A 27,679-nucleotide genomic window follows, 5' to 3' on the forward strand; every position below is an offset into this window, starting at 1 on the left:
GTTTGTTGAAAGAAAAAAAAAGTTGATATTTCCGTCTTCCGCATTCTCCAGGAAGTGAGGAAGGAGCTGAGGGCCAGAAGTGACGTGATCCCGGTGCCTCCCGCTCTAACAGTTGCCAGCCTAAAGCAAAATGGCGCCCCTGGACCTGGAGAAGTACGTGGAAATCGCCCGGCAGTGCAAGTATTTACCGGAGAATGACTTGAAGGTGAGAAAACCGTGTGTGGCGTCCTGACATGGCGCCTAGTACCTGCCCATGGCCTCCCTGTGTCAGCCTCTATATACACACGGCCATGGGCATGTCCTGCCTGGCACATCCACTGCCACCCTATACGAGGTGTATACGGGTGCAGGGAAGGTGGCCACTGCTTCTGCTTAGGTTTGAGACTCTCTTGAGGTCCTTCACACCCCTGTCACGATAGTACATCCATGTCACGATAGTCTGATTATGACTAAGTGATAGAAATAGAAACCCTTCTCTTAAAGGGAACCTGTCACCGGGATTTTGATGTATAGAGCTGAGGACATGGGTTGTTAGATGGCCACTAGCACATCCGCAATATCCAGTCCCCATAGCTCTGTGTGCTTTATTGTGTATAAAAACCGATTTGATACATATGCAAATTAACCTGAGATGAGTCCTGTCCCTGACTCCTCTCACATACAGGACTCATCTCAGGTTAATTTGCATATGTATCAAATATATTTTTTTTTTTTACACAATAAAAGCACACAGAGCTATGGGGACTGGGTATTGCAGATGTGCTAGCGGCCATCTAGCAACCCATGTCCTCAGCTCTATACATCAAATCCAGGTGACAGGTTCCCTTTAACAATTCTGAAGCTTTTAATTAAAGGGGTTGTCTCACTTCAGTAAGTGGCATTTATCATGTAGAGAATGTTAATACAAGGCACTTACTAATGTATTGTGATTGTCCATATCGCCTCCTTTGCTGGCTGGATTTATTTTTCCATCACATTATACTCTGCTTGTTTCCATGGTTATGACCACCCTGTAATCCATCAGTGGTGGCCGTGCTTGCACACTATAGGAAAAAGCAGTAGCCTATGTGCGCTCCCGCGGTCCTGGCCACCAGAGAGGCTGATACTTTTTCCTGTAGTGTGCAAGCACGACCACCACTGATGGATTGCAGGGTGGTCGTAACCATGGAAACAAGGAGTGTACAGTGTGATTGAAAAATGAATCCAGTCTGTCTGGGGATGCTGGGAGTTGTAGTTTTGCAACAGCTGGAGGGCCGCAGGTTAGGCATCCTTGCTCTACATGATAAATGTCATTTGCTGCAGTGAGACAACCCCTTTAATATATCAATGTTTTGGCATTATTGGATGCAGTGGGCTTATCTGACAACCTGCTGTGCTCAGAAGTCCCATAGAATAGGGTAAAGTGGTTGTCGTGCATGAGCACTGTCGATGTAGGGGTTCCCCGGAGGATAGCGGACCCACAGTGATACCGGACTCCCTTTCCTGTAAACTAGTAATGAATGTGTATGGGGAAACTCTGACTTTTGATCTTCTGGGTATGAATTAGGGTTTTGCATCCATGAGTCTCATAGACACTTGGCTAGTTCAGTAATGCACAAGAGTGACTACTACTCCTGTCAAGTCGGGCACTCGGGGGGGGGGGGGGGGGGCCCAATTCTTATGATCAGTGCCTGTTCCCCAGCGATCATACATTTATCACCTCTTTTGTGGATTATAATTCTGACAACGTATCCCTTATCCAGAGGATGTGTCTGATTGGCAGGGGTTCTGACCGCTGGGGCCCCTGCTGATCAAGAGTACGGGGGCCTGTGCTCCCCTGCTTGAATAGAGAAGCCATCATGCAAAGGAAGCGACAGGGCATATGCGTCTATGGGGGTGCTGGAGAGTGAAAGTGCTGGGCTATCTCTGGCATCCTCGGAGGTGAATGGAGCAGGAGCGTGCATGGGTGTCCACCGCTCCAGACCCCGGCCTAATCCATTCAGTTCTATTAGACTGTCGGAGATAGAGTACAAGCGCTTAGCAGTCCCATATAGTTGAATGGAAAGGACAGACCCATGTGTTTTTTCCATTCAAGCGCAGAGCTCAGGCCTGTTTGTGTGATCGGCAGGAGCCCCCTGCAGTTGGATCCCTGCCAATCACAGAAACATTGCGCCGATGATCACCCGTTTGAATGGAGCGGTGGTCATGCATACGCACTGCCACATCATTCAGCCCTATGGGGCTGTCGGAGATAGCAGAGTACCCTGTAGAGTTGAATAGAGCGGTGGCTAAACAAGCGCTCTCCTGCTCCATTCAACCTTGTGGGGCGCCTGAGATGGCTGAGCACATGTACATTGCTATCTCCGACAGTCCCATAGAGTTGAATGGGGAGGTGGACACACAATCGGGCTGTTGTTGTTGTGATTGTCGGGGGGCCTCAGTGGTCGGACTGCCACCGATCAGCTACTGTCCTGTGGATAGGGGGTAAGTTGTCGAATACGGTAATCAAGTACTCTAATAAGAAAAAACGAATTAAAAGAACATTTTCTATAAAAACTCATCAGCCCCCCATGCCATCAGCTCCTTCTCCCTGGTGCCATGCCGTCAGTTGCTCCCCCGACGCCACACACACGAAATTTGCATCAAGGATTTTTTTGTCGAGCTTCTCGATTAACTCGAGGAATCGTTTCAGCCCTAGTTCTCAAAGGAGTTATACAGGATTAGAAAAACATGGCTGCCTTCTTCCAAAATCTATGTCACCCTTGGGCTTAGGTGCTGAGCCTGCTCCATATGTGGCCGGTATTATAACTCCAATCCTAGCCATTTAACCCCTCGGATTCCACATTCCGATGGCGCCAACACAGCCTCTGAGCAGTTAAACAAGAAGAGGCATGAATATAAAAGTTGTAATGGGGGTCACTCAATATTCAGGCAAACACACGGTAATTAGTATCCATATAAATTTTATAGGCTACAAATGAATCTTATAGGCTACAAATGAACAATTTTATAAAACATTTCATAAAAATTAAATACACTTAAAATGCCGCACTCCAATGTATGGAAAGTCTCAAGAGTTATTTGGCCCTGGACCATATCCAAGGGCTGTAACTGTTGGCAGATAACTGCAAGTTCAATAGTCAGGAGATAGCGATAATGGTAAAGATAAATCTCACAGTTTATATTTGGTGTACTTTACCGCTCCTGCAAGGAATCCACTGAGGAAGGGGTCCCTTTTACCCCGAAACGCGTCTGGTGAATGACCGTGAGGGACGATCAAAGAAAAGACTCTATAACCGCATATATTTTATGAACTTGCGCTAAGAAGTTTGAAAACCCCGCCTGGAAAAATAGATCACGTGACCGCCCAGTAAACCACGTGGGACGCCACCTAGGTCCTGGAAGGTCAGAGCAGCAACATCGAGCAATATCGCTACTAACGGCGTGGGGAACTTCATATACAGAGTCTACCTACAGGTCCTGACAGCTCACAAACAGCATATCTTGTTGGAAAATTGACGTCTGTGGATTCCTTGCAGGAGCGGTAAAGTACACCATATATAAACTGTGAGATTTATCTTTACCATTATCGCTATCTCCTGACTATTGAACTTGCAGTTATCTGCCAACAGTTACAGCCCTTGGATATGGTCCAGGGCCAAATAACTCTTGAGAGACTTTCCATACATTGGAGTGCGGCATTTTAAGTGTATTTAATTTTTATGAAATGTTTTATAAAATTGTTCATTTGTAGCCTATAAGATTCATTTGTAGCCTATAAAATTTATATGGATACTAATTACCGTGTGTTTGCCTGAATATTGAGTGACCCCCATTACAACTTTTATATTCACGCTTTTTACCAGCATTTGGGAGTGCTGTGGGGTTGTGCACCTTTCCAGAAGTGGAACAGTGAGAGAGCCACCATTTCTTTTCTAAGAGGCATGAGCAAGGGAGTAAAAAAAAAAATCGTAATACAATTCATAAAAAAAAAAACCTGACTTAGTTGCCCATAGCAACCAGTCAGATTCCACCTTTCATTTTTCACAGCTTCTTTGGAAAATGAAAGGTGGAATCTGATTGGTTGCTATGGGTAACTAAGTCAGTTCTACTTTACATCAGTTTCATAAATCTCCCCCACTGTCTTACCTGTGTCTTATAGTCCGCATGTACTGCCCTGAAGTCTTATTCATCAGAAGGGCCCGTCCCCTCAGCACTATTTTAGCGATTGAGGTCCATCTGGGTTTTAAGTGCGCCAGGGAAGGTTGAATAAGTAGAAAATATATTTTTCTAATTTTGTGTCGTCTAAAACATGGGGTGCATCTTAGTCTGAAAAATACAGTAAAATACTAAAAACAATAAAATCTAAATGTTCAGAATAGGTCATAAATATCCCATCTATGGAAGCTGAGCTGCAGTAAACCAGTGCGGCCACTACACTGAACTGAGCTTTGCTTCTGGCTCTACTAAAATGGTATTTGTGTACTTGGGATAGACGAGTATGATCTTGCAAGTTTTTATTGGTTGAAGCTTTGCGTTTATGTGACTTTTTAATCGTTTATTTCATTTTTCTAGGATGTGATGTGACTAAAAAGCAGCAATTTCTGACTTTTTTTTTTTTAAGTTTACGCTGGTTTACAGCATCATTAAAATTATAATTTAATAGTTCAGACAGTTACCCACACGACAATATGAAATATCTACATTTTTTTTATTTAGTTTTTTCACTTTTTTTGTATACAATAGGAAAAGGGGGACTAATTTTTGAGGGAGTGGCTTACTTACATTTTAATAAAACTAGTCTGTATACCTTAGTATGTACACTCCTACTATACACATGGGGGTATGTGCAGACTTGGAAGAGCATTACATCATAGTGTCTGTACTACAGACACTAGGGTCCAATGCTTTGCACATACCCTAGTGTCTGTACTACAGACACTAGGGTCCAATGCTTTGCACATACCCCCATGTGTATAGCAATGTGCAAAGGCCTGGGACACTGTGGCAATGCAGCAGTAACGGTGGCAGCATGAGCCCTGAGCAGGAAGTGGCTGAACAAGGGGGGTGGGGGCCAGCATAACATTCAGGCTCAAGCCCCGAATGTTTTGACCAAACAACGCCCCTGGGTCAGGGACTTAACTGCGGCCGTGCAGGATTTACGGGACCCGCAGGCATAGCGCCTGACTGCCTGCATAGCAACAAATCAGCCGATTATTCAATAACATTGATTAATCATTGCAGCCCTACTCGAAAGTCAATCAACGGGACCTGGGCGTGCCAAAGGGTGCCTAGACCAAGCCTCTAGGTGCCGAAGCAACGCCCTAACGCTGGGTTCACACCTAGGCGTTTCTCAAACGCGCGTTTCTATGCGCGTTTATGTCGCGTTTTTTTTAATAGTGAACGCGCGTTAGACGCGCGTTTGGGTGATTGACAGCAGTGTTGTCCAAAGAGTCTATGACCCAAACGCGCGTCAAACGCGCCAAAAAAAGCTCCTGTACTTGTTTGAGCGTCGGGCGTTTTACAGCGCGATCGTACGCGCTGTAAAACGCCCAGGTGTGAACCCTTCCCATAGGGAATCATTGGTTCTTGCCTGTTGTGCGTTTTACAGCGCGTAGGAACGCGTTGTAAAATGCTCAGGTGGCTCATTAGCATATTATAAGTCTTTATTTTAAGGCTGGGTTCACACCTGAGCGTTTTACAGCGCGTTCCTACGCGCTGTAAAACACTCGACAGGCAAGAACCAATGAATCCCTATGGGAATGGTTCTCTTCTGAGCGTTTTACAGCGCGTATGATCGCGCTGTAAAACGCCTGACGCCCCAAGAAGTACAGGAGCTTATTTGGGGCGTCTTGTCGCGCGTTCCTGTACATAGACTGACGGGAACGCGCGACAATGGGCGTTCGCTTGTTCCGGAGCCGCGATTGTAAACGCGCATACAATCGTGCCTACAGAACGCTCCATCCCGTACGCTCAGGTGTGAACGCAGCGTAAGAGAACGGCGGCAGGCAGGAAGTTATAAAGCATACTGTTATGTACTGCTGACATTAGCACATCGCTACATAACATTATTTCTCATGACAGAAACCCTTTAAATAAAAAAAAAGTGAAAAAAACACACCCAAATATTAAGTATAAATCAACCCCTTTCTCAATTTTACATATAAAATATATAAGCAATAAATAAACATATTACATATCGCCACATCCGAAAAGTCCAAACTATTAAAATATAAAAGAATCTCCTATGCGGTGAACGCCAGAACAGAAAAAAAATAATTTGAAACTGCGCAATAAGCCATTTTTTTTAATGCGGAATGCACACGTCTTTTTTTGGTGTTTTTTCTTTTTTTCGCGTGGTATCGAGTATCGCAATCCCCCTCCTTTTTTTTTTTTTTTTTTTTTTTTTTTTTTTTTAGAGGCTTTACACAGATTTCTAGCCTCTGCTATGTAAGTTTCCTTTATTGGCAGCGTGATCATAGCTGTATTGGTGTTTGTCATGTGACATGCATGATCTTATTAAAATAGCAGGCACATGTGATGCATGTTTGCCCACAGACTTCAGCTACACAGGACAGTGTATACCTCCAGGTCCTGTCTTCTAGCTGTGCCTGCCTATTCTGCAAAAGCCTGTACGTCATGGGGCCGGTCTTTAAACATGGCTATAAGAAGCAGGCGGCTACCCACGACTCATGTCTGCAACCAGCAGTTAAAAAAAATTAAATTCAAATTACCCCTCTTTTCCCAAAATAAAAGAAATAAAACAAAATACACATCGTGGGTGTCGTGCGCCCATAGTATAAAAATGTATTCCCCATACCGCAAACAGCAAAATGGGGAAAAAAGCGTCCAAATAGCTGATTCGCTGTTTTTGGTAGTTTCATTTTCTACAAAAAATTAAAGTGATCAAAAAGTCACACCCCAGAATGGTATCAATAAAAAGTTCAGATCGCCCCGCAAAAAAATGGGCCACCTAGAATTGCTAAAGGGCGACAAGACTTTGTAGTCTTGTCGCCATTTGCGCCTAGACCCTCCGCTGCTCTGCCGCTTTCACAAACTGACATGTGTCAGCGCGTGCCATGTTCTTCTCAACAACACAGGGGAGAAGGAGGCAGTCCCTCCCCCCCTGTGCCGCTGCCACCAATGGGCTGATAGCAGGGAGGAGGAGGGGAGGGGCTGTGGCCACTGCGCCACCAATGAATATCTGTTATGCTTAATACAAACGCAGGTTACGGATGCCGGACATATCTCATACCTGGTGTTCCGTTATATTTCCCTACCTCGTGAGATTTCCCTACCCTCGTCACGTCTGGCCGCACCGGACATGAGGTGTGCCGCGCAGGCGCAAAACGACGGGGTAGAGAAATTTCACAGCAGAGTTGTTTAGAAGCTCAGCTGGACATCGGGACACTGCGCATGCGCTGGAGAGCCTCACCTTAGGGTAGGGAAAAATTGAGTGCCAGTGCGCAAGCGCCGACGGTAGTATTGCTGGCCATTTCGCAAGCTCTGCTAACTACTCCCCGACAGTGAGCCTTTGCTGGAGCTAGTCTTATATGAACTGGTTCTTGGTTGTTCTCTTATAATGCTTAATTTTTCCCTACCCTATCCGCTGGTAAGGCTCCCGGCGCATGTGCAGAATGTCTGCAAAGTTGCTTCACTTTAGTTTTCATTTTAGATGCACAGCACAAAAAAAAGGCTGTGAAAAGGGGCATTGCTTTTTATCGGTGTATTCCATGATTTTATTATTGATGACCTTCCCCATACCCCCCGCCAATCAGACCTGTTCGCTGTGCAGTGGCCAGAGCTGGTAACTGCAGCGCTGTTCCTATTCTCTTCAATGGGAGCAGTTCTCCGGTTACCAGCTCCGCCAACTACACAATGGGTGGAGCTGTGGAGTTCTGCCTCTGGAGATACTCTGAAACAGCTGACTGGTGGAGTGTCTGACCTCTGCCGTTCTGATGTTGATGGCATCATATGCATGTGGATTATTCCTCTCGTGTACATTCCTGCTCAGACTGATCTTTTTTTTTTTTTTCCCATGCAGCGCTTATGTGATTATGTGTGTGATCTGCTGCTGGAAGAGTCAAATGTTCAGCCCGTATCTACTCCAGTTACAGTCTGCGGAGATATACATGGACAGGTAAATTAATGCTCTTATACTGCTTGTATCCAAGGAGAGGAGAGTGTTACTCCAAAATATGTGGTGTCCGTGCCAAACCAAAATCTCTGCAGGATAACCTAAAAAATAAAGCTCTCATCACGAATATCAACATCAAGAGGCTAAGCATATGTGTGTAAGTGGTGTCATGACATTAAACTGTAGGAAATGTTATTTAAAGCCGATCTGCCGCTGATTGTATGCCACTCTGTCAGGCTGATTAAAATCTGGGTCACTTTTTTTTATTTATTTTTTCTTAGAATTTCTGAATCTCCAGTTGAAACCCAGTGCTGGAGTCATTCTATCAGATGATTGACATCTCTCTTCAATATTGTGTATAGGAAGCTGCCGGGCTTATGGGAGCCCATGATTATTATTTTTCTGTCATAACGTTTAGTATTAAAAATAAATAAAGGTCTTGGTGGGATTTGAACCTTAGACCTTCTGTATAGCAGGCAACAGAATTTCCACTAGTCTAAAGGACTGTTCTGTTGAAAATATGCAATTTTCTGTGCTTATGCACATGCCCGGTCGTGTTGCGGCCTGCAAACAGCGGGTCCGCAATATGCGGGCACCAGCCGTGTTCTCCCCGCATCATGACGGCTGACCCATTCACTTGAATGGGTTCGCAATCCAGAGCTGTGGTGCGGAACGGAGGCACTGAACCCCACAAGATACACTACTGAGTGCTTCCATGGTGTTTCTGTCCGTGCATCTGCATAGCAAAAAAAAATAAAAAAAATAGACGGCTGTGTGCATGAGGCCTGTCTATTCAATATTGTGCTTGTGAAAAAAAAATAGTAATAGAGCCCGTTCACACAGTCTTTTGGCACAGATTTTTCCCCTCACCCATGACTGCACCCCATGCGACCAGGGACCTCCCATCCGGGACAGGAAACCTGAGAAGATAAAAGGTTCGCACCCCCACCAAGCACTAGTTCAGGTTTCCTGTCCTCCGGATAGGAAGTTCCTGGGAAGCTCTTAAGGATGGTTCTCACCGGCAGCTGGGGGGAGGCCCAGGTTCTGATCTGGTAGGTGGCCTCCCCCAGGTGGCTGAAGGCTCTCCGGGGCTGCTGCCTATAGTCTGTTTTTCCCCCGCATTCCGGCGCCGATTCTGCACTAGTGTTGCACCAGGTATCAAACTTTCAATACCCAATCGATACAGCACCAGAGGGGTTAATTGACACAGTTCAGCGTATTGCTGCACCCTGTCATTGAGGCCAGGTGCTGACTGTGTGATACGGCCAGCACCCGCCGCCCACATTTGTATTTATGGGTTAATTATCTGCATCAGCTCCCCCTCCTCAATATTATAATAATGTTATCTTAATTGGTGGCCACAGGGATCCCCCTCCTCCAGTAATTTCAGTGGTGGCAGTGGCAGCTTCAGATCGGAGCCCCAGCAGTGAAATCGCGGGGCTCTGATCTGTTACCATGGCAGCCAGGACGCTACTGAAGCCATTCATGGCTGCCATGGTAAGCTCCCTGCTGCTGTGTGCACAAAGCACAGGGACAGTGTAAAGTCCTATTCACCCTAAGAGATCTCTATCGCGGTGAGTTGGGGAAGGGTTCTAGCCCCCTAAGGGGGCTAATAGTTATTAAATAAAATAAAAACACAGAAAATTCTGTAACAATTGATCCAAGTTGTTTGTTTGTTTTTGTTTTTTTTCTTTGTTTTTCTTTTCTTTTCGATTTATGTTAGATCTCTTCTAACAAACCATTGTAACAATGATCTATAATGGAGTATTGATTTATAATGTATCATCTACTGTACCTTTTCATTCTTGAATCACAAAACCTCAAATAAATGACTTTTTAAACTAAAAACACAGAAAATCTTAGTCGGTAAAGCTGCTGTCTGTTGTGCAGAAGGTTAGGATTCAAATCCCACCAAGACCTGTAAAAGTTATGGTAGAAAAATTTATGGTAAGTTTATTTTTTACTAAATAAAATATGGAGCAAAAACATTTTAATTTTTTTAATTTTTTTTGTAACGCACTTAGTATGAAATATCAGAAGACAGTATTTAAAGAGTCTTTCACCTAAAATGACCATTATACACCACAAACATCATGATATCCATTACATTCCCCATATTATAATCTTACCTTTCATATTGCTGTCCGTCACCTATTCTCTCTTATGGCTTAAAAGCGTTTTTAAGAGAGAATAGGTGACGGACAGCAATATGAAAGGTAAGATTATAATATGGGGAATGTAATGGATATCATGATGTTTGTGGTGTATAATGGTCATTTTAGGTGAAAGACTCCCTTTAATATCCCTGTAATTGTAATAAGCTCTACAAACGTAGTGAACGCCTTATTTATTGTGATTAGTAAATGGCACAATTTTTTCCCCTTATTTCAGTGATATACTATTTTTCTGTGTTCCAGTTTTATGATCTATGTGAGCTGTTTAGAACCGGAGGCCAAGTCCCTGACACCAATTACATATTTATGGTAAGTTGCTATGTCCACTACAATAGGGCTGGAATAGAGGATCCTCACTTTAGTCATTCTAAGGGCTGTTGGATCTAAAATTGCAAAATAAAAAAAATAAAGGGGTATAACGTAGAACTGAGTAAGGCCCCTTTCACACTAGCGTTGTTGGTTTCCGGCATGCAGTTCCGTTGCCGGAACTGCATGCCGGATCCGGGAATCGGTATGCAAGCGGATATTATTTGTATCTGGATCAATCTGACAAATGCATTGAATTTCCCGCTCTGTCTCTCCAGTGTCATTGGGAAAACGGATCCGGTATTTATTTATTTTCACAATTTTAAAGGTCTGCGCATGCGCAGACCTGAAGACCGATTCCATCAGTGCCTCAATTTTAATGCCGGATCCTGCACTAATACATTTCAATGGAAATGCAGAGACTGAAGAACATTCCCGGCGCCCGACCTCTGAGGACGCTGTGATCCGCCCAATTAACCCCTCAGGTCCCACACCTGAGGGGTTAATTGCGTGGGTCACAGAATTCCTTCCCCCACTCCGGCCGAACTGCTAAGAGCGCCGCCGCAAGCGGCCAGCAGGTATCTGGGACATTTGCAGGAGTACAAGTACTCTGCAAATGTCCAGTATCGGTTCATGCTGGGGCGGCAGCGGACGCAGATTTAGAAGCGGTCAGCGCACATGACCGCTTCTATGACGTCACAAAATACATGCGGTATTTAGGAAACGGCGATATCGCAGTTTTTTTAATACCACGGTTTATCATGATACCGGTATATCGCCCAATCCTACGGCATTCCAGCAAGTGTTTCGGAATTTTAGTCGGAGAAAATACTGCAGCGTGCTGCGGTATTTTCTCCGGCCAAATACCGTAAATGGGATGGAACGGAAGACATCCTGAACGGATTGCTTTCCATTCAGAATGCATTAGGACCAAACTGATCAGTTTTTTTTCCCGGTATTGAACCCCTATGACGGAACTCAATACCGTAAAACTTTAACGCTAGTATGAAAGTACCCTTAGTTGCCCATAGCAACCAGTCAAATTCCACCTTTCATTTTAGACAGCTCCTTTGGAAAATGAAAGGTTAAATCTGATTGGTTGCTATGCCCAACTAAGCCAGCTCTACTTTACACCAGTTTGATAAATGACTCCCAAAGTCCTTTACTAAAATGGAACTGGGGAAACTCAATTTCAACTCGTTTACAAAGTCTTATGTGCTGTCCACACAGAGGTCCTGTTCATAAGATGGCTGCTGATGGTCCTGTGACCAGGCAAATCACCTCCATGTTATGTCTCCTCCATTCAAACACACTGCACCTGCACTAAACTCCCAGCAGAGGAAGTAGAAATGGAAGGTGCAGTGTCTTTTAAATGGAGGTGATTTGCCAGTCACATGACTATCAGCGGCCATCTTATTGACAGGACCCCTGTGTGGACAGCACATAAGACTTTGTAAACGAGGGATCATACCTTTATGAAATATAGAAAATGGTGCAGATTTTCAGCAATAATGATCTCACAAAAACATTGGTCAACAGTAACCAGAAAATGGCCTACCCCTTTAAAGCGACCATCCTGTCCAAACTGAATATATGACTTGCTAATTTGTAGTCGGCATACCGTACCTGGTGCCCTCCTCATGATCCACCCTACTTTTTGTTTTCCTCACCTTTTGCCATCATGTGCCGCCCACAGTAGTCTGATTACACGGGTGCTGTGACCTCAGGGTGGGTTATCAATATCAGATTTTTGGGGCTCCAATACTCTGCACCTCCTTCAGGCAGTTATACTGAGCAGCAGCCATCTCGAAGAGCCAAAAGCAAAATGTCTGTCCACTGTGTAGCGGCCATGCTGGGTTCCCGTAAAAGTCTGCTTGTGTGCATCCAGCCTAATGGGAATGTGCGGCATAAATGCTCTGTTATGTTTTCAGGGAGACTTTGTAGACCGAGGATATTACAGCCTGGAAACGTTCACCTACCTTCTTGCTCTGAAAGCCAAGTGGCCCGACCGCATTACACTGCTGAGAGGGAATCACGAGAGTAGACAAATCACACAAGTATACGGATTCTACGGTAACTGGTCTTGTATACAGTAGATCTAATCCTGCATATTTTGGCTTTGTGATATTGATAACCTATCCTCTAGATAGATGATCAGTATTTGTGGGGCTCCAACACCAGGGTCCTCCACAAAGCCTTTTTTGGCAGCAACCAGAGAGTAATCTGTGCACAGAGCCGGAAGCGGAAGGCTCTGTCCATTGTAAAGTGGCTGCGCTGGTGTACTTCAGCTTAGTTCCCATTCAGCTGACTGGGAGATAAGCTGCACTGCGCCAGTACAGCCACTACACATTGGGCAGAGCCTTCTGCTTACGACTGTTGTTTCCTATGCCAGCAGCTGCCAAAACCAGCTAATCTGTGGAGCTGCTCAGCGTTAGACCTCTACTGACCTAATGCTCTTGACCGATTTGGAGGATATGTTCTCAATATCTAAGTTCTGGCCTATTTGGGTTTTAAGGACTCAGCATTTAATTTTTATTTTTTCTTAGTCTTTTAAGAGTTATGTTTTCAGTCATTGATGCTATTTTGAGATATTACCGTATTTTTCGCCCTATAAGACGCACCTAGGTTTTTGAGGAGGAAAATAAGAAGAAAAAAAAAATTTTTAACCAAAAGGTGTGCTTTTGGTGGGTTTTAAACTAATGGTGGTCTGTGGGTGACACTGTTATGGGGGATCTGTGGGTGGCACATACATAGCATCTTATGCTATGTGTCATCCACAGATCCCCTCCATAAGTGTCCCTGTAGTGTGAATGACCCCCAATACAGGGGGTGGGGGTCGCATCTGGTTTTATGACGGGGCCCGTGCAGTGACTGTATTCTACTACACGGGTCCCGCTCACTGTATATGATCGTATCTGTAATTGTAGGCATTGTTGAAGGGAGTCTTTCACGCCGATTCACTGTATTAACCTAACAGACTTGTGTCCACGGCATCCCCCCCCTATTCAAACTGTGCTTACGGTATGTTGCTTGCTATCATCGTTCTGCCAAAAAACACTTTTAATCCATATGCAAATTAGGCTGTGAAGGTGCCCAGGGGCGGCATTACAACGGCCGGTGCCCAGGCCCCTGGGTCATTTTCATACGAATCCACTCCCCCATCCACCACGTCTGCCCGCCCTTGGTCATTCAATGCGCACGTGCCGATATCGCGGTCATCGGCGCATGTGCAGAATTACGGACGGGAGGAGGGAGGTTAGAGCAGAGACCAAGGGCGGGCAGACGTGGTGGATGGGGGAGTGGATTCGTATGAAAATGACCCAGGGGCCTGGGCACTGGCCGTTGTAATGCCGCCCCTGGGCACCTTCACAGCCTAATTTGCATATGGATTAAAAGTGTTTTTTTTTGGGCAGAAAAATGATGGCAAGCCTCATATGGTAAGCACAGTTTTATTAGGGGGCATGCCGTGGACATAAGTCTGTTAGGTTAATACGGTGAATCGGCGTGAAAGACTCCCTTTAAAGTATACAAATTCTGGGTATCAGTGCCTGTATTACGGTACTTACAAGCGCTCGGTAGGAAGGAAGAGGCAGGACAGGCGCTGGCAGCGTGAGTCACTACGTCATGCGCCCACGCCGCCTTCATTCATAAAGTAGGCGATGCAGGCGCGTGACGTAGTTACTCGCGCTGCCAGCGCCCGGCCTGTTTCCTCCCTCCTCTCTGCTACGAGCGCTTGTAAGTACCGTAATACAGGCGCTGATTACCCAGAATTTGTATACATTAACAATACCTACAATTACAGATACGATTATATACAGTGAGCGGGCCCCGTGTAGTAGAATAGTCACTGCACGGGCCCCGCTGTCATTATAAAACCAGATGCCGGCCCCCAGCCCCTCCTCCCTCTCGGCTGATACCGCGCGGCGGGTGTATCGCGGAGTGGCGTATCATTGAAAATTGGGCAAAATGCAGCATTCAACCCATAAGACGCACTGCTATTTTTCCCCGACTTTGGGGGGGGGGAGTGCGTTTTTATAGGGCAAAAAATGCGGTATATAATATTTTTATTTTTTAATAGCTGCAATTTATTGATTTAGCGTTTGTTTTTAGTGGGTGATAGAAAATAAATGATGCGATTTGTGTTTTTTGCTGTAAGGCTACTTTCACACTAGCGTTGTTTTAATCCGGCGTTCAATTCCGACACTGGAACTGCCCGCCGGATCCGGAAAAACGTGTGAAAACGGATTACATTTGAATCCTGATCAGGCTTTCGATCACAATGGAAAAATGCATTGGAAAAAACGGATCCGCCATTTATGGACTTTAACTTTTTTTTCACATTTTTCGGGTTTAACATGCAAAAGCCGGATCCGTTTTGACTGAACACACGGGGCCGGATCCGGCGTTAATGCAAGTCAATGGGAAAAAAGCCTGATCAGGCGTTCAGTCAAAGTGTTCAGGCTTTTTGGCCGGAGGTAAAAATACTGCATGCTACGTTTTTCTGAAAAGCCTGATCAGTCAAAAAGACTGAACAGAAGACATCCTGATGCATCCTGAAGGACTGACTCTCCATTCAGAATGCATTAGGATAAAACTGATCAGTTTTTTTCCGGATTTGAGCCCCTAGGACGGAACTCAGCGCCGGAAAAGAAAAACGCTAGTGTGAAAGTACCCTAAAAATATAGTTTATTCTACAGACCGTTACAATTGCGGCACTGCCAAATTAGATTTTTTTTTTTTTTTTTGTTAGACTTAGGCCTCATGTACACGACCATTCAGTTTTTTGCTGTGGCCCATTGTAGAAATGCCTATTGTCCGCAAAACGGACAAGAATAGGACATGCTATATTTTTTTTATTTTGCGGCGCAACGGATGCAGACTGCACATGGAGTACTGTCCGCATCTTTTCTCGCCCAGTTTCCTTGGGGGACACAGAAGACCTTGGGTATAGCTCATCTCCCTAGGAGGCGTGACACTAAGAAAAAACTGTTAAGCCCCTCCTCCACAGCTATACCCTCAGCCTGGAGAGAAAGGCTGCCAGTTTTAGCTTAGTGTCCAAGGAGGCAAGGGCTGTTTTCTCCTTGTTTAAATTTTGATTTTTACTTTTTTTCTTTTCTTTTGTTCCAGACAATCAGGGACAACAGAGTCGCACTAGACCTCTCTGTTTCTCCCGGGGTCGAGCTGCGCCAGTGCCGGTCATCCGCACTGCTGCCTCCCCCACAGAAGGCAAGGTGGACCAGGGCAGCCCAGCTCCCCTGCATCCCGCCAGCGCAAGGGTCGCCCGCACGCCAAGCCCCTCTTCCAGCGTCCTGCCACTACGGTGCCAGTAGCTGAAGGGGCGACCCTGCTGGAACGGACCGAGGGTGAAGACGGCTATGGTGAGAGATTGGCTTCTCCAGCCCTACGACCCCCTCCCCCCACCCCGGTCTCCTGCGTGACTGACCCCCATACTTTAGCCTATCCAAGCAGAGTGGCTATTGGGTGGCTGGACCTAGGCTGGTCCCTGGGGTGTCGCAAGGGGGACAGCACTCACCCATTCCCTTTCTCCCCTCCATAGATCATAAGGGACGCGGCAGCCTCACTACAGGATGGAGGTCCGCGCAAAGAGGGGGCGCTTGCCGGTGCGTGCTCAGGGCAGCCGCAAAACTTTAGTCCACGGGCTGCGGCCTGGCCTTTTCGCGGCCCGCTGGGCCGCACCATCCGGTGCTCCTTCCCGGGCCCCTGACTCTTCCTGGCCGCGGGGTGGCTCCCGCGGCCGGTGTTACATGTGCGAGCTATGCTCCAACTAGGCCCGGCCGACCTTCGGTCCGGTCGGCCGGACGCCGCAAATTTTGGCCCAGGCGTCGCGGCCTGCTGGGCCGCACCTCACGCTCCTCTCGGGTCCCTGATTCTTCCGGCCGCGGGGTGGGCTCCCGCGGCCGGCGTTGGCTAGAGCTGTGCTCCAACAGGCCCCGGCCGGCCGTCGGTGCATTCCGGCCGGCCGGGCGCTGCATAGTTTGTCAGGCTTCGCGGCCTGCCGACCGCAATTCCGGCACTCGGGGTGGGCTCCCGCGGCCGGTATGTGGGCACCCGCGGCCGGCTTAGGCCGGCCGGTACTTTAAATGCTTGCGGCCCCGCTCTCCGGTAAAATTTAGGCCCCGGCTTCACGGTCTGCTAGGCCGCAAATTCAGGCCTCTGGGGGGGGGGGCGGGAACTCTCCAAGCGCGAATTCTTCCCGCCTGGAGGTTCCCCCGCCCCCAAGAGTTCGCAGCGCCGCCCCCCCCACACAGGCCAGATGCCTGTTAACCCTTTGGGTACTGGCCGGCTCCTGATGGGCCCGTACGGCCTGTGCCCCTGTATGGTTGCCCCCCTTTCTGCCTCAGGGAGGCTGTAATATTAATAAATAATAATAATATTGTAATAATAATATTTAAAAAAAAAAAATTATAATTTTGTTTTAAATAACTGGTCTTGTGGGGCTGCGCAGGACGCGGCAGCCTCATCATTCGGTATGCTGTCTGTAGGCATGCCCCCCTCTCTTAGGCGGTATGTCGCGCTCCCCGGCTGCGGCGCTGGCCAGGGCATGTTCCCCCTCCCAGGCGTTTTCTTGCCCTCTCCCGGGATACGGCGCTGGCCAAGTGCATGCATAAAAGTTTTCTGGCCAGTATGCGTCACCCAGTTCTGGTGGCTGCAGGTGCATGGCCCTCCTTCCTAGGCGGAATACTGCACTCTCTTTGGCTGCGGCCTGGCCTTGTGCATGACCCCCCTTTTTTCTAGGCGGACTGCTGCACTCTCACCGGATGCGGTGCTGGCCATGTGCACGACCCCCTTCCACAGGCGGGACGTTGCACTCACTGGATTCGCTGCCGGCCATGTGCATGAACCCCTTCATAGGCGGAATACTGCACTCTCACCGGTTACGGTGCTGGCCATGTGCATGAACCCCTTCCATAGGAGGTATACTGCACTCTCCCCGGATACGGTGCCGGCCATGTGCACGTTCCCCTTCCAATAGGCGGAACACTGGACTCTCACTGGATTCGTTGCCGGCCATGTGCGTGTACCCCTCCCATAAGAGGTACACTGCACTCTCCACGGATACAGTGCCGGCCATGTGCACGTTCCCCTTCCATAGGTGGAACACTGAACCTCACTGGATCCGTTGCCGGCCATGTGCATGACCCCCCCCCCCCCCCCCTTCCGTGGGCGGTGTGCCGCACTCTCACTGGATTCGCTGCTGGCCTTGGACATGTCTCCTTTCCTCAGGCGACATACGTACACTCTCACTGACTGTGTTTGTTCTCTCGCCAGTGCGTTGCTGGCCATGTGCATGGCCCAATCCATGGCGGGGTGCTCGCACTCACTGGATGCGATGCTGGCCATGTGCATGACCCCCATTTCTGGGCATGAGCATGCCCTCTAACTTGGGTGGAATGCTTGCACTCCCATGGAATCTGTGCTGGTCTTGTGCATGGCCACCCCTTATTCCATGGGCGGCATTTTTGCACGCTCACGCGATCCATGGCTGTCCGTGTTTATGCGGTGCTGAACTGGTACACGTCCCCCTTCATTGGCGGAGTGGTGCACTCTCACGAAATTCGGTGTTGGGTGGATTTTTGCACAATCACTTAATGATAGAATAACCCTGTGCATGCCCCCTTTCCCTAAGTGTACCTTCCTGCGTTCTGCTGGACATGTGCGGCCATGGGCATGGCCCCCTTCTGGGCGGAATATGGTATGTCCTACTTTTCCAAAGTAGGTACTGGCCTTGGTATTCCCCCCTTTTGGGGCGGGCTTCTGCACTCTTGCCGACTGCTGTGTTGGCCAGGTACATTTCCCCCCTTTTCTGGGCGGACTGCTTGCGTTCCATTGCATGCCGTGCTGGTCTTGTGCATGACTGCCTTTCAGGTTGCACTTGCACTTCTGTTGGTACGGTTGGACTCTGGCTGATCCTTCGCTGAGTGACTATTTTTTTGCAGTGAGCGGACTTTCTTGTGCGCTCTGTCCGTTGTTTGGGCCAGGTATGCCTTCTCCTCCCATGGGTGGGTTTGTCTTCTCACTGCTTACGGGGCTACTCGTACGTATGCCTCCCTTTCTCCTGCAACATACCTTTTTTTTCTCTTGAGATACGATGCTTGCAGCTAGCCTTGCGCTATCTCTCTAAAGAGCTCGTTCTGTCCACCTGTGTGAGCCTACGGTGGTGTTCAACAAACAGCTAATGAATGCCCAATGTGTTCAAAGGTGTATATATTTATATACCTTATGTGTAAGTAGACGAGCTCTACTTGTTCGCTACTGCACCGAGCTGGGTGGTACTCATTCCTTTCGTCCCTTCCGCCCGGGGTGTGTTCGTGGTCCCTAGATGCGTACCCGTTCGTCCTCCCGCGGCATTGTTTCCCTGCGTTGGTGGTCACATAGTCGAGAGTGCTGTCTGCAGCGTCCCTCGAATTCTGCGTTTTCTCTGGCGGGACTACGGTTCCCTCGCCTACTACCATTCCTCCTCTTCAGATGCGGTGTGGTGTGAGTCCTTCCGGTTGGTGCCCTCTGCGCTTCAGTCTGATCTGTTACCAGGTCGGGCCGCTCTTCTCGGGAAGGTCACCCAACTTCTCTTGGGTGCTCGCGTACCCAGGTCCGGAGGACCTCCATCTTGGGTTCTTCAGGGTATTCGCCTTCTGCGGGCGGTGAACCGGGCGTCTCGGTGTAGCGGGGTTCTGCTCTTGAGCTGTCCTATGGCTTCCCTGTTGCCCACCCCTCCTTTCGGTTGGAGGGTGTTATGCCGGCCTCTGTCTCGACTGCCTTTTCTCGCCGGCTCTGTTTGGCTCCCGCTCGGTACAGTTCACTCCGATGTGGCTTCTGTCCCGGCCGTGCTTCAGAGGCTTTCCTTCGCTGCCCTCCCCTCTGGGGAGAGCATGGTTGTTCATGTGGATGGTTCTGGTGTTCCTTTTGGCCTCGTACTGTTTCCCTTGTTCACACTGGCTGTACTAGCTGTGTGCCTATTTACCGGGTCTGCCGCGTTCTGTCCTCCAGCTGGGTGCAGATTGAGTTTTTTTTTTTTTTTTTCCATTCTTGGCAATGGTTCTGCCATGGACTTACCTTCTCGGTAACTTGGGAGGACTACCATTCGGTCAGGGTTGCCCTTGGATCTCCCACACTGGGACTGTAGAACGGCTTCCGTTCTGGCCGTGTTACTGGTCTGCGCATGATCTCGTTGGGTTTTCACCCGCTTGCCCAGGCGACTCTAGCGGGCTCGTTAGTGTTCGCTCCTGGCCGTGTTTCGTCCAGGTTCTGTTGTAGGACTTAGGGTTTTTACCTGGGGTTCTGTGGGAAGCTGGGCGTTTTCCCCTCTCTGCCTTTCTTTCTCCATGGTTCTGTCTTTCTCCAGTCCGGCCTGGACCTGGGACTGGGACCCTGTTGCTTCAAGTGTCGGCGCTGTCCCTCCTCTTTCAGCGTTCCACGGCCCCTCTGGGCCTGTCAAGACCTTCTTCCATGGAGCGGCTCTTGGGTTCCCTTTGTACTGCCCTCCGGTACCGCCCTGGGATCTACATACTGGGTTCTTGGCGCTCCTATCTTTCCTTTGGAGCCGTTACAGTAGTTCTCTCTACTCCTTCTGTCCTGTGCGGTTGTGTTTCCGTAGCCGTCTGGTCTCTGACGGGTGCCTGAGTGGCGGTCCTTCTTGTTCTGAGCCTTCTGTCTTTCCATAGGACAGGGCTGTTCTCCATCCCGTCTCTTCCTTCCTTCTGAAGGTGGTGTTTGTCTTTCAGTTCCGCGAGGCATTCGTCCTCCCCTTCCCGCCCCCAGGAACGGACACTTCACCGTTTGGACGTTGTTTGGGCCTTGCATTTTTGCTTGGAGATCTCCGGCTCTTGTCGACGTTTGGCCTCTTGTGTTTCTAGGAGGTCCGTGCAAGGGTTGCGGCCTCCAGGGTGGCTTCCTCCGCTTTCTCCGAGTGGCTATTGTTGTGGTTACCGCACCAAGGGCAGGGTTCTGCCTTTGGTGTCACTGTCCATTTCACCAGAGCGGTCGGTGTCCCCTGGGCCGGAGGTATTTGGCTTCGGCCATGCATTTGTGCAAGGCGGTCACTGGTCTTCCTTGCACACCTTACCGAGTTCTACAGGGTGCATACTCGGGCTTCAGCGGATGCTGTCTTGGGCTGCCTGGTCTGCAGGCGGCGGTTTCTTGATGCCTTCGGGTGCTTCGCCTTGGTGCTGTAGTCCCTCCCCTCTTGGACTGCTATTGAACGTCCCAAGGTCTTCTGTGTCCCCCAAGGAAACTGGGCGAGAAAACGAGATTTTTGTATAACTTACCAGTAAAATCTCTTTCTCGCTCTTTCCTTGGGGGACACAGCACCCACCCATTCTTTGTTTTTATCTACGCGAGTTTCCGAGTTTGTTTTACCCGTTGGGTAGTTGGCTTGTTGGTTCCACTTCTTGGGCTTTGCCTTTTCTCACTACTTGGACACGCAACTGGCAGCCTTTCTCTCCAGGCTGAGGGTATAGCTGTGGAGGAGGGGCTTAACAGTTTTTTCTTAGTGTCACGCCTCCTAGGGAGATGAGCTATACCCAAGGTCTTCTGTGTCCCCCAAGGAAAGAGCGAGAAAGAGATTTTACTGGTAAGTTATACAAAAATCTCGTTTTGCGGACAATTACAACGGTTGTGTGCATGAGGCCTTAGCATAATTTTACTTATGAGCTCGACTGTGCAGTCCTCAGACCTAAAATACCAGATGAAGGAGTAACGTATTGACGTCATAATTGGTGCCTGTCTGTCTTGGTTTGTGGTTGTACGTGCTCCTGACCTGAAATGACTGTTTAGGCTGCTTATCAGCTGTGATTTTTACCTTTGCCAGAATACCCGACATGCTGTGACTTGTAGTGTCAGAACACCTAGTGAGCTGTAGTTTGCCAACCTCTATTATCTTGTCTGGTTCTAAGGGGTAATGTGTCTCCTTTATTTTAGATGAGTGCCAAACAAAATATGGAAATGCCAACGCATGGCGGTACTGTACCAAGGTGTTTGATATGCTGACAGTGGCAGCTGTAAGTATCCACGTCTTATTTCTGTGTGTGTTAGAGATTCAGATACTGCCCCTCTGGCTGCACGGGATATAAACCCGACAAAAATTCTAATATTGACAGAATAAATAATTTAATAAAAAAATTAGAAAGTTGGTTTGTACACTTTTTTTTTTTTTTTTTTTTTTTTACAATTCTTATACAGTGAAATTTATTCAGTTTCTGTTTTTTTGTTTTAGAGCAGATATGAAATGAATTTTTTGTTTTGTTATAGCGTAAATGACAATTTCAGATGGTCCTGTGATCAAGAATTCCTTGAAGTCTGAGATTCCTGAAAATCGGTCCTCAATGCAATCACTGTGAGGCACATTTATGAAGACCAGCGTTTTAGACGCCGGTCTTAATAAGGCGCTGTGCTGGCGGTGGATCCGCCAAAGCTACGAAGAGTCGCCCCTCTAAATAACTTTGGAGGATCCATCACCGCTTCTAAATGTAAGCCAGCTTCCTTGCTGTCTTACATATAGACTATTTTCTACGCCTAAACCAGGAGTAGAAAATGGTACGCCCACTTTTTTTATACTTGACGTGAGCGGAAAAAAAGTTGCGGATTGCGGCGCAGGGACTTTTGCGCCGCAATCTATGCTATAAATATGCCTAATATAGGCATATTTCTGTTTAATAAATGACCCCCTATGTATTTTTGTCTCTCTAGTTAATAGATGAGCAGATTCTCTGTGTACATGGTGGGCTGTCCCCAGACATAAAGACTTTGGATCAGATCCGGACCATTGAACGTAATCAAGAAATCCCTCACAAAGGAGCATTCTGTGACTTGGTATGGTCAGACCCAGAGGACGTGGACACTTGGGCTATCAGCCCCAGAGGGGCAGGTTGGCTGTTTGGTGCAAAGGTCACCAATGAGGTAATTATATTTTGGTCCATTTTTTATTTATTTTTTTGTTATTTACTTTTTTATACTAATCTCAAACGTCTCTGCTTTCCATGTGCGTAAAGCTGACTGCACCAGCTAATTGCCAAGACAGAGAAGCCAGACCCACGGATATCCGCTGATTGCTGAGGCGCCTTCTGTGTAAAACAATACCATGATGTGTGTTGGAAGCCAAATACTTAAAGGGGTGCTCTGGCTCATCGGCAGTATTTGGCTGCAGAGTCAGAGGGGCAGTAGCCTGCCTCAGCCAGCGATTGGCTAATAAGGCACTTTAAGATATATCCTGTATGTCGAGACTGGAGCTGGAAGTAGAGAGCAGCGGGGGCCTGGATAACATGGAATAGCTGCGCTGTGACACCATTAGAATTCAGTTTATCTTCTATGTTTTTAAGCCCCTCTGACCCCGCTGCCAAGTAAATTTGATTAGCTGGAACAAATGTTTAAAGGAGGAGTACCTGATTTTACTTTTGATGGTCTATCCTCCGCTGCATCTCCCTCATAACTGATGACTCTAGGGAAGCTCGTCCTCCGTCGCGGTCGGCTATTGGCGGCCGTGGTAAGAATAGTCCATATGAGGGACCCACACATTGGGGGGCATGTTTTATAGTTTGAATAACCCCTTTAAGATTTTCAGAATATGATAACAACACATTGATCTTCTGTTGTCCTTCTGAACGGAATTTAGGAGGTTCTCTTGGCTTTTAATAAAATCCGTTCTGTGAGAGCAGGATCATTTCAGCAGTGCTTATACCTCTGTCAGGCTGATGATCCCACCATCTCCACTGCGCTCACATAACTGCCGGGACAGGCCGCAGGCTTTTCTGCTGAGGTCCCGGACAAATCTGCTTCAAGTTTTCCTGTTCAGCTGCATTTACATTATGAGACTGAGGAGCACCTCAGGGCAGGACTTCAGTGGAAGAGCCCACAACCGGTCCAGGCAGTTACGTCAACGTAGCGACGATGACAGGATTGACGGTGCAACGGGGAGGTAAATACTGCTAAAATGATCTTGCTTCCATAGGTTAGAAGACGGAAGGATTTTTGTAAATGCTCTGAGAACCCCTTTTTGAGCTTGATTCTGTGAGGTAGGTAGGTATAAACATGACTGTAATTTGACCATGTAAAACCGCATTTTGTGAATGCCAATCTAGTCCATATACTAAAAACTGACGTTATTTTATGCACATTGTAAGGGTACAGCCACATGAGGGGCAAATGGTGTTTTTAAGCAGACTTTCATATGGAAAATCTACAGTCCAAGCTAAGTGGATGAGATTTTCGAAATCTCGTCTAATCACTGCAGAGAACAGTAAGTTGCTGCTGCAGGTTTACAATCCGCAGCATGTCCGTTTATGCTGCGTCCTTCAGCCTTTGCAGTTCAAAGGTTAAAAGCAGCAGAAGACCCCCCCCCCCCCCCCCCTAGTGATGCAGGAAAGTCCACAGCAAACTTTGCTGTATCTGTCAGTACTCTTAGGCCTGACACGCACGAGTTCAGTGCGAGGTCCCATTCTGACTTCCGCTCCCCTGACATAGGCCCCATGCACACGGCCGTTGTTCACGGCCGTGTGCGGGCCGTGGAACCGCGGCCTGGATCCCTCCTGAGAGCAGGAGCGCACGGCGTCACTGGTTGCTATGACGCCGTGCGCTCCCTGCTGCCGGCACAGTACAGTAATACACTGGTATGATCTATACCAGTGTATTACTGTACTGTGCCGGCAGCAGGGAGCGCACGGCGTCATAGCAACCAGTGACGCCGTGCGCTCCTGCTCTCAGGAGGGATCCAGGCCGCGGTTCCACGGCCGTGAACAACGGCCGTGTGCATGGGGCCATAATGATATATAGTGCTGTGTGACCCTGAAATCAACTAAATTACACTAACGTAATGCTGTCAGTGTAATACAATAGATTCCAGGTCTCTCTGGGTCACACAGCCTTAGAAATAATTATGGGCTCATGTACACAACAGTATGTATTTTGCGGTTCGCAAAAAACGGATCTGCAAAAAAATATGGCTGACGTCCATGTGCATTCTGTATTTTATTGATCATCTGGCCCCTAATAGAACAGTACTAACCTTGTCCGTGATGGGGACAATAATAGGACATGTTCTATATATTTCTTTTTTGCGGAACGGACATATGGAAACGGAATGCTCACGGTGTAACTTCAGTTTTTGTTGCGGACCAATTGAAATGAATGGTTCTGCATACGGTCCACAAAAAAAACTACTGGAACGGACACAGAAAGAAAATACGTTTGTGTGCATGAGCCCTAATGCTGTATGATCTTGTCAGAGGAACCTCACACTGAGACACGGTGCAAGTTTCTCGCCCTGCACTTGCTCGTCTGGGACTTGGAATAGGCTTCGGTGCTTCAGTATAGCGCAGCTTTTGTACACTGGGCGTGTCGCAGTGCAGAGCAACTCCCATTAAACGACGACCCATTGTGCAGAGCTGTGCTATTCTTGTGCCTGTTCCAGAGTACAGCAGACCAATCAGACAGTTGATTGGTCGGGAGTCTGACCACCACGATCTAAGGCTACATGCACCCAAACTCTGTTTGTTTCCGTGTCCGTTCCGTTTTTTGTTTTGTTTTTTGCGGGTAGGATGCGGACCCATTCCTTTCAATGGGTCCGCAAAAAATGCAGACAGCACACAGTGTGCTGTCTGCATCAGTATGTCCGTTCCGTAGGATCACATACGGTCGTGTGCATGAAGCCTATCCTAATGATGGGACCCCAGTATTTCAGTCCCAGATGGCCCATTTAAAATTTTGTAATTTACATAAAAAGCAGCTTATTAATGTTTGACCAATTTTTTTTATATTTTTTTTTTTTACTTAGTTTGTGCACATAAATAACCTGAAACTTATCTGTCGAGCGCATCAGCTAGTGCACGAGGGCTACAAGTTTATGTTCGACGAGAAGCTGGTAACCGTCTGGTCTGCCCCAAACTACTGCTACAGGTGCGGCAACATTGCGTCCATTATGGTTTTCAAGGATGTGAACACACGGGAGCCAAAACTGTTTCGTGCGGTCCCAGATTCGGAACGAGTGATCCCACCCAGAACCACCACACCGTACTTCCTCTGAAGCCTCTCCACCTGTTGTGTACTGTGCTGGAAACTTTTTTTTATTTTATTTTTTGTCTGTTTTAAGCACTTTGCTGCTGAAATGCTGCATCTTGCCTTTCTTTTAACTTATCGAACATGAAGTGAATGTGTGTATTTTTATTTTATTTTTTTCCTTGAGCAATTGTACTGCTAATTGAGCACCTACTAGTAGACAGTAAAGCTTTCTCCACTTCCCTTCTTAGTTTTGGTTAGGCCTTAAAGGGGTTGTCCCATGACTAATGTAAAAAATGAAAATCGGACATCAAAGTACATGAGGATCTCTTTTCTAACAGAAGCAGCCCTGCACCTCACATGGATCCAGAGATCTCCCCATTCACTCATCTGTAGATCTATATCAAGCTGGCAGCTGTTTTGCTGGTGAAGCTAAAGGGGCGCGGAAAAGCACAAACAGCAGGTGGTGCTATACAGATATATTTTGAGTCTGTGGCTAGGCTAGATTTTTATTTACTTACAAAAGTATTCAGATTCAGGTGCTGGTTTGAAAACGGTAGAATATTTTTCATGGGAAAACCCCTTTAAAGGGTTTGTCACCCCAATTTTCGCTATTAAGCAGGCTGACATAGATGTGAAAAAGTCACCTGAATTTAACTCTGCATTTCTTTTATTTAAGTATGCCCCCGTTTTTATGCAATTTTAACTTTTATTATATGCAAATGAGCCTCTATGATCGGGGGGGGGGGGGGGGTTTCGGGGCGTTGCACCTGCTCTTAGAGACTCCGTTCGCCCACCTCATTTCCACACCCTTCTGTCTTGATTGACAGGGCCAGGCCTGTGTTGGTTCTCCTGCTGGCCCCGTCTGCCGTGTAAATCTCACGCCTGCGCCATATACTGAGCGGGAGGGCATATAATAAAAGTTCAAATTACACGAAAACGGGGGCACACTTAAATAAAAAAGAAATGCAGAGTTAAATTCGGGTGACTTTTTCACATCTATAATGTCAGCCTGTTTAATAGCGAGAATTGGGGTGACAGAAACCCTTTGAAGTTAAAGAGGTATAATAATTATAATGCAATGGCATATTGTTATGACATTCCATCATTTTGTAATCAGTGGGAGGGGTGTAGGGTCTGATCTTTGGGTTCCCCACTAATCCTGAGAATGAAGGGCATGCAGTACTGAGGTGCACCCGGCCACCCGCCTGGCAGCCAGACCCTTTTATGTGTATGGCGCTGCTGTGCAGGAAAAGACTGCTAACCTTTCATGATGACTATATTGTGCCAAATAGTTAGTCATAAGTGGCCGTTTACAAAACTAACATTTATATGTCTCTGGCGCTTTAAGTCTGGATTTTATATATATTACACTTTCGTTTGCTGCTGATCTTCCATCCGTTACCGTTGTGAAGGAATACTCATGAAATGGAGCGGACTCAAGCAGCACTGCAAAACGCAGATCCTGGCCTCTTGCATGCCACCATTGAATGTGGCCTTAGGCTACTTTCACACTAGCGTCTCTGGGTCCGCTTGTGAGATCCATTTCAGGGCTCTCACAAGCGGCCCAAAACAGATCAGTTCAGCCCCAATGCATTCTGAATGGATAAGGATCCGTTCAGAATGCATCAGTTTGGCTCCATTCCGCTCTGGAGGCGGACACCAAAACGCTGCTTGCAGCGTTTTGATGTCCGCCTGACGATGTGGAGCCAAACGGATCCGTCCTGACCTAACAATGTAAGTCGCAGGGGATGGATCCGTTTTCACTGACACAATATGGTGCAATTGAAAACGGATCCGCCTCCCATTGACTTTCATTGTAAGTCAAAACTGATCAGTTTGCATTTATCATGAACCCCAAAAAATAAAAAATAATTTTTATTTTTTTTTGTTTATGGTAATGCAAACGGAACCGTTCTGAACGGATACAAGCGTTTGCATCATTATAGGTGCGGATCCGTCTGTGCAGATACCAGGCAGATCCGCACCTAACGCAGGTGTGAAAGTAGCCTTAGATCGCAAATGCTAAAGATGCCACCAAGCCTTAAAAATCGCAGAATAACATAAAAGTTTGGGTGAG

General features: G+C 47.4%; 2 protein-coding genes across 2 annotated transcripts in view; one reads left to right on the top strand and one right to left on the bottom strand.

The window, feature by feature from the left end:
- RABEPK (Rab9 effector protein with kelch motifs) overlaps positions 1-27,679 on the bottom strand; it is a 72,523-nt gene that overhangs the window by 39,147 nt on the left and 5,697 nt on the right. The gene's annotated exons all lie outside the window — the stretch shown is intronic.
- On the top strand, positions 52-26,241 carry PPP6C (protein phosphatase 6 catalytic subunit). Its single transcript, XM_044305201.1, has 7 exons — positions 52-205; positions 8,024-8,119; positions 10,534-10,599; positions 12,528-12,669; positions 21,532-21,611; positions 22,300-22,509; positions 25,379-26,241. Exons 1-7 carry the CDS (start codon positions 131-133, stop codon positions 25,625-25,627), a joined length of 918 nt encoding a protein of 305 aa, XP_044161136.1. The 5' UTR covers positions 52-130; the 3' UTR covers positions 25,628-26,241.

This window comes from Bufo gargarizans, chromosome 9 (genome assembly GCF_014858855.1).
Source record: "Bufo gargarizans isolate SCDJY-AF-19 chromosome 9, ASM1485885v1, whole genome shotgun sequence".
Taxonomy (NCBI): Eukaryota; Metazoa; Chordata; class Amphibia; order Anura; family Bufonidae; genus Bufo; species Bufo gargarizans.

Excerpts from the sequence above, each read along its gene's own strand:
- PPP6C (XM_044305201.1), top strand. The coding sequence starts at position 131 with ATGGCGCCCCTGGACCTGGAGAAGTACGTGGAAATCGCCCGGCAGTGC. Across the intron at positions 206-8,023 it reads TACCGGAGAATGACTTGAAG|CGCTTATGTGATTATGTGTG; the intron begins GTGAGAAAACCG and ends TTTCCCATGCAG. Across the intron at positions 21,612-22,299 it reads ATATGCTGACAGTGGCAGCT|TTAATAGATGAGCAGATTCT; the intron begins GTAAGTATCCAC and ends TTGTCTCTCTAG.